The sequence below is a fragment of the Acipenser ruthenus genome, chromosome 50 (assembly GCF_902713425.1).
Source record: "Acipenser ruthenus chromosome 50, fAciRut3.2 maternal haplotype, whole genome shotgun sequence".
NCBI classification, from domain to species: domain Eukaryota; kingdom Metazoa; phylum Chordata; class Actinopteri; order Acipenseriformes; family Acipenseridae; genus Acipenser; species Acipenser ruthenus.
Window position 1 is genome coordinate 556,323 of NC_081238.1, and position 6,653 is coordinate 562,975.

General features: G+C 46.0%; 1 protein-coding gene across 3 annotated transcripts; it reads left to right on the forward strand.

Moving 5' to 3' along the window:
* Positions 1 to 1,354: 1,354 nt before the first annotated feature.
* LOC131721963 (uncharacterized) lies at positions 1,355 to 6,639 on the forward strand. Of its 3 annotated transcripts, none has more exons than XM_059015385.1 (6): positions 1,355 to 1,623; positions 2,100 to 2,167; positions 3,242 to 3,407; positions 4,364 to 4,505; positions 4,919 to 5,007; positions 5,339 to 6,639. In XM_059015385.1, the coding sequence occupies exons 3-6, from the start codon at positions 3,273 to 3,275 to the stop codon at positions 6,266 to 6,268; spliced, it is 1,296 nt and encodes a 431-aa protein (XP_058871368.1). In that variant the 5' UTR covers positions 1,355 to 1,623; positions 2,100 to 2,167; positions 3,242 to 3,272; the 3' UTR covers positions 6,269 to 6,639. The 3 variants fall into 3 exon arrangements, with proteins under 3 accessions (XP_058871368.1, XP_058871370.1, XP_058871369.1); XM_059015387.1 differs by having other exon boundaries at positions 4,367 to 4,505; XM_059015386.1 differs by lacking the exon at positions 2,100 to 2,167.
* Positions 6,640 to 6,653: the final 14 nt, after the last annotated feature.

Here is a 6,653-nt window from a genome sequence, read left to right on the forward strand (position 1 = left end):
TTCCTTAACTATTTTGTCTGTTTTAACGATACAGTATTAATGGTTATAGGCGAAACGAAAAGTCTTATATAAATATAGGTTGTTTTTGAGATTACTGTATCCACGTTAGAATTTAATTCTATATAATTACTATCTTCTAGTAAAAAAAAAACAACAACATATATATTTATTCTAAAAGTACAGCACCCACTCTTATTTAAAAGCCTGACTGTACAGCTATTAGTGCTTCCAAATCCTACCGAAAAAAACTAATCACTTTTAGCATCAAGATAACAATTAGAAGTGTTAAAATCGAATGCGGATGCGAATATACAGAGTGATCCATCGTATAATTTCATAAGGGCAGGATGCTAAACTCTTATACTGTATCCTGCAATTCCCAAACCCTGACCGCCTTTTTTTCTGTCAGGTGGCTTGCCCTGTTATTAAACCGTTCACTTTAATTTGAAAACATGCTGTTTCTCGCTAAGTGTGTGTTTTTTTAAATCATCAAACAGGTGTGTATCTCCGAGGGGAGAAGGGATGAATTATCGGGCGGCCTTCTGATTGGCTGGGAGTTCTGTCTATCAAACGCATTAGAAGCAGGGGGGTGCGGGGGCGGGCTCTGAGATGCCTGGTTTGTTTGATTAGAGAGAATGGTTTCTCAAGGGAGAATGGTTTCTAAATTACTGTGCTAGTCCGATCTGCCCAGTAAGTGCTGTGGGATCCCAGCAGCTAAATCGGATCCTCAAGTAAACACGATTTCTTTATTAATTTAGCTATGGCCAAAAGTTTTGCATCACCAATAATTTTAGGATTAAGACAGCTTTTAAAAAAACAAAACAAAAAAAAAACTAATTTAGATATTTTATTTATCATGTAATCAAACTACAAAACGATCTAGGTGTCTATACTGGAAGCCATAGTACTTCATGTTAGATTTCAAATTAGGGGCAGCAGTGTGGAGTAGTGGTCAGGGCTCTGGACTCTTGACCGGAGGGTCGTGGGTTCAATCCCAGGTGGGGGGACATTGCTGCTGTACCCTTGAGCAAGGTACTTTACCTAGATTGCTCCAGTAAAAACCCAACTGTATAAATGGGGAATTGTATGTAAAAATAATGTGATATCTTGTGACAATTGGAAGTCGCCCTGGATAAGGGCGTCTGCTAAATAATAATTTCGAAATGTACAATTTTCTGTCATTTTTTCGTTAAGTAGATGAAATACTACAAAGCTGTCTGTTGTAATTAAAAAACAAACCTAACATTATTCAGCAGGTTTCATTCGACTATCAAAATTAGTTCGTTCTACGGGGTGATGATTCAAAACTTTAGGATATAGCTGTAGAGCCCACAAGGTGCTGAAAGAGCTGGATCCGTTCAGTCATTTTTGTGGCCGAGGGTCCGAAACGATCACGTGGTGTAAAAGTTTGCAAACACGTGACGCTGACGGAGTTTCGGAAAGAACAGAACAAACGACGAGCGCGCTCGTCAAACACAGAAAGACAAAAACACAACGCACAGATTTTTTTTTTCGTTTTTTGCTAACTAAAAAAACAAAAAACTTATTTTTTTTTTTACTTATTTGTCCCGCCCTGGCTGTGACTGCCTTAAATTCGCGTCGCTTGACACGAAATATGAACAGGTACGGTAGCGTAGGCAGTGTGCCTGCTGGTTAATTAAAACAAACACGGCTGTTGTTTTTGTGTTTATTATTATTATTATTATTATTATTATTATTATTATTATTATTTTTTATTTCTTAGCAGACGCCCTTATCCAGGGCGACTTACAATCGTAAGCAAATACATTTCAAGTATATTGTTTGTTGAGCCGTCGATATGTTAAGACAGTTCGAGTCTGTGTTAGTTTGCTTTATTAAATCTTGATAAATGTCGAGTGTTACCGAATTAAATACAATGTTAACAGTAAAACGCGCGTATCAATTGCTTACAATTACCCCTGTATAAAAACGTACACACTGTATTGAAAGCTGTGTGTGACTACCCGGAGATATTAGAATGCTGCTAATGTGTGAAAAGGGTTGTAGTTTAATGGCGTTATATTTTCAAATAGACTGGAAAATATTCGCATTATTTTCTATTTTCTATTTCCACACAGGCACCGTTGGCACCAAAACGTCATTTTGCTGTACTGGAAAACGACAAATATACCGTGTTAATATCTAGGTGAACTTATTTATAATTACTGTCAACTCTTCTGTCATGGTATTTACCATGCTTTTTAATATGCTTTACCAGACCTCTCTGTGCTTTACAATGCTTCCCTATGCTTTACCAGACCCCTCTGTGCTTTACAATGCTTCCCTATGCTTTACCACACCTCTCTGTGCTTTACAATGCTTCCCTATGCTTTACCAGACCTCTCTGTGCTTTACAATGCTTCCCTATGCTTTACCAGACCTCTCTGTGCTTTACAATGCTTCCCTATGCTTTACCAGACCTCTCTGCGCTTTACAATGCTTCCCTATGCTTTACCACACCTCTCTGTGCTTTACAATGCTTCCCTATGCTTTACCATCCCTCTCTGTGCTTTACAATGCTTCCCTATGCTTTACCAGACCTCTCTGTGCTTTACAATGCTTCCCTATGCTTTACCACACCTCTCTGTGCTTTACAATGCTTCCTTACACTTTACTACACTTTACCATGCTTTTACTGTGCTTTACTACACTTGCTCTTGCTGTCCCAGCAGTTGGGATGGTGTAGTTGTAATTGTCATGTTTTGCTTTCTATAGATATTTCCCTAGCTGTGCTGGAGATTGCATTTCTGATTAAAATCTGCTGCAGGGAATAGGAATCCCTCTATGGAAAATCGTGCAGTGCTTTGGGGATATCGCCTTTTAAAAAGTATTTGTTCAGTCAAATGTAACACTAACAGATCATTTACGAGACGCATGTTTTTTTTTTAATTGATCTACAGCTGGGGCCAAAAGTTTTGCATCTCCCTGTAGAATGAACTCATTCTGCTTCATAAAGTCGAATGAAACCTGCTGAATAATGTTACCTTGTTAACATATTGCACACCGACTTGTGGTTAACCAGATACTCAACGAAAAGCTGATACAAATTGAAAAATGTGACATTGTAAAAAAAAATCTCTCTCTGTCTCTATATATATAGCTTAATTTGTAAAATTAGATTTTTTAAATACCAGCCCATGGGTGAAAGATTTTGGGCAACCCCCCTCATCATAGAAATGCTGTATTCTTGAAATTAACTTTCCATGTGTTTTCTACGCAGGTGGAATGATAAATAAAACCGGACCTTGAAGATGGCATTCCAAGTTGCCACACCTCCCGAACCCAAGACCGCGATGAACGAACAGCCCTGGTCAGTCTGCCCTGAGAGGACGGCGCTTTCAAACCGGGTGGGCACAGACCGTGGCTCACACTGCCCCCCTCTGCAGGTAACCTCCCCGCTTTGCCATTCCTGCCAGCTGCGCCCTTGTAAAACTTCACCACAGTAACTTTGCACGGTGATTTTGCGGTCGACGCGTTTCTTAATTAATTAGGAAAGTTAATTGGAGCTCCATTGTCAGACTCAACTCCAGTCTGTAGACCAATAGGCGTGAGCAGCCAGAGACAGCCCTGCGTTCCTTATCAAAGTTCACTGTGAAATACTGTATGAAACTTCTGTTTTAAAATCCGATCTTTGTGTTTCCCATGAATATTTTCACCCTGATTGTCGCCCAATTTGGAATGCCCAATTGCTCCCCCCCTCCTACTCACTGCATCAATCCCCCCCCCCCACCAGCTGCTCAGGAGACCCGAGGGTCCAGCAGCCTCCGATCCCACGCCCGAGCCAGCTTCCTCTTCCACACCCAGGAGCTCGAGAGCGGACGTCAGCGACCTGCCAGCCCTGCAGGTGTCCGCTCTGAGCTCACTGGACGCCTGGACGGTAGGGTTCACTGCAGTGTGATGAGGAGGAGAAACAGTCCCTGTCAGTTTTGCCTCCCTGACCCGCGGGAGCGTCAGAGCCAATGCAACGCTCACCCTAGAATCCCCAGAGAAGACCGGTGACTTCTCACAGCCAGGACGCGAACCTGCGCTGCGTGCCTCATCCTGCACACCACGCGATAGGAGGCTGTGTGGTCCAGTGGTTAAAGAAAAGGGCTTGTAACCAGGAGGTCCCCGGTTCAAATCCCACCTGACTCATTGTGTGACCCTGAGCAAGTCACTTAACCTCCTTGTGCTCCGTCTTTCGGGTGAGACGTAATTGTAAGTGACTCTGCAGCTGATGCATAGTTCACACGCCCTAGTCTCTGTAAGTCACCTTGGATAAAGGCGTCTGCTAAATAAACCAAGGGAGACCCCTGCTTCATTAACGTTTGCCCATCTCAACACCCCCCCCCCCCCCCCCCAGCAGAGCGCATACTCCGGAGTGGTCCAGAACTTTTCCAGCCGGACTCTCCCTCATCCTTCCTTCTATTCTCTCTACGTGGCCGTCGGATCCATGCAGGCAAACCTGGAGGCTCGGAAGCACTGGGACCCCACAAGCTTTCCTGGTACTTAAACATTTTTCATTGAAATGACGTCTTTCTCTAGCAGCTTTTGGTCTTCTAGAGCAGGGGTTCCCAGCCCCGGTCCTGGGGACCCCTTGCTGTGTCTGCTGAGCTCTCAATTACTGATCCAGACCCTTCATTGAACTGATCGTTTGCTTAATTAGACCCTTTGACTTGTTTTCTTAACTTAAACAGCTAACTTGAAATCAGCAACTGTTTAAGAGCTGAAAACAATGACGAAGGTCTGATTAAGCAAATGATCTGTTCATCCCCTCATCCTAACCCCAACCCTAGCTCCAACCCTATCACTAACCCTGACCCTAGCTCTAACCCTAACCCTTACCCTTATCCTATCTCTAACCCTAATCCTAGCTCCAATCATAACTAATTCTAACCTTGTTGTTTTCTCGCTCCAGTCTCTCCCATTTCTCCTGCTGATTTCTACTACACAGACCCCTGGAAGCCTGCGGGAAGTCGAGTTTACAACACTGTGACTCAGCTCGAGGTATGGGGGCGGGGGGGTGCGGGGGGCAGTTAACGGGGCAATCCACAACGAGAGGCATTCTTGAATTAGTTTACAAGACAAGTCCCTTTATTAGATCTAATCCCAGAGCTTGAAAAGACTGAGCTATGAAGATAGGCTGAAAGAACTGAAACACTATTAAAATCCTGCTTTTAAAATGTGCTATTAACAGTACTGCTGCCCCCACACCACCTACCCATTTTTAATTGTGCTGAAAATCCGTTAATTAAGGAGGTATTTCAAATCCTACTCAAACCCGTAGGAGAGTTTCTGTTTTTACTGATAGGTGTCTTACCCCCCACCCCCAGCGCAGGTTCTCGAGTGCTGTCGTCTGAACACACCTCCCCCCATCATGTCAGTCTGCCAGGCTGCGGGTTCGAACCCGTTCAGGACCGCGCCCCGAACCCTGGGCTCACCGAACCAGAACCGTCCGCAGGGGGCATCGGAAAACAGGAGAGTGGAGATAATCCAGCTCTCCAGAGAGGAGGACCAAGCAGTGAGCACCCTCCTTGAGCTCCGGCTGTCCCACCTGGAGCGCAGGGGAGAGGGGAGCTCCTTAGAGAGCGTGCCTGGGGGTATCGGAGACGGGAGCCCTCTTAGAGCTGAGAGCGGAGACTGGGAACAGCCGGGGAACTTCTGCACCGTAAGTGTTCCAGAACCGACTGCCGCTTCCTCTGCTCCTGCAGGAGAACCTGGACTTCAGCCGGCGGCAAAGCGGAGACCCAAGCCAGAGATGGACGTGGCACAAGCCTTGCTGGAGCTTGTGAAAGGGGAGCCAGAGGACAGCCCGAGGCGACAGACCGTCGTGTCTTTGGCAGCTGGGTTTAGAGTCCCACTTACCGAAGACCGGGAAGCATTGGGGAGACTCTGCGTCCAAGGAGGGGATCGGATCAAACCGCAGGAGGGCGATTGGCCCCGCAGTCTAGAGCCGAAGTTGGGAGAGCCCGATAGAATGGACCTGGGTGGGCCAGACCGCTTGGCACCGGGGTCGCTGGAGGCTCCTCCGTGTAGCCAGTTGGGTGAAGGCTGGCACCAGGATTGTGGTTCGGTGTTGGCAGGCTTGGGTGAGGAGGGACACAGGTCATATCTGAACAGGAGCACAGCGAGCGGGGATGACGTCGTGGAGACCAGCTTGGACAGAGACGAGTCTGAGACGGGGTCCGCTGGACAGAGCTGCTCCCGGGATGAGAGGCTGGCTGTTGACGCTTTGCTGGACCTCCATGTCATTGGCAGTAGGGTTTAGGGTCCCGTGTGCTGACTAGAGGCATAGAGAGGTGGGGAGAGACTTTTCAAAGCATGGGTAGGTCATAGATGTTGTGCATGAGAACTGAGTGATAGTTCAGTACTTAGTTTTTGCACTTGCAATGTTATCAGTGGTTCTCTGAATAGATTTCATTGAGGGGAGCTCTGAACCCCAGGACTGGGTGCAGCAGGACTGGGTGCAGCAGCAGCAGCAGGGCTAGTGTGAGTTTGTAACCCTGCTCAAACTCCTGGCTCCTGATCATTTCAATATTAATAATAATAACAGACTTCATTGAGGGGAGCTCTGAACCCCAGGACTGGGTGCAGCAGCAGCAGCAGCAGGGCTAGTGTGAGTTTCTAACACAGAGAAAAGGCAACACTGACAA

Bases quoted from the DNA above. Each gene is read 5' to 3' on its own strand.
- LOC131721963 (XM_059015385.1), top strand. From the start codon at position 3,273: ATGGCATTCCAAGTTGCCACACCTCCCGAACCCAAGACCGCGATGAAC. The intron at 3,408-4,363 runs GTAACCTCCCCG...CCCCCCCCCCAG, and splicing joins CACACTGCCCCCCTCTGCAG to CAGAGCGCATACTCCGGAGT. The intron at 5,008-5,338 runs GTATGGGGGCGG...CCCCCAGCGCAG, and splicing joins ACACTGTGACTCAGCTCGAG to GTTCTCGAGTGCTGTCGTCT.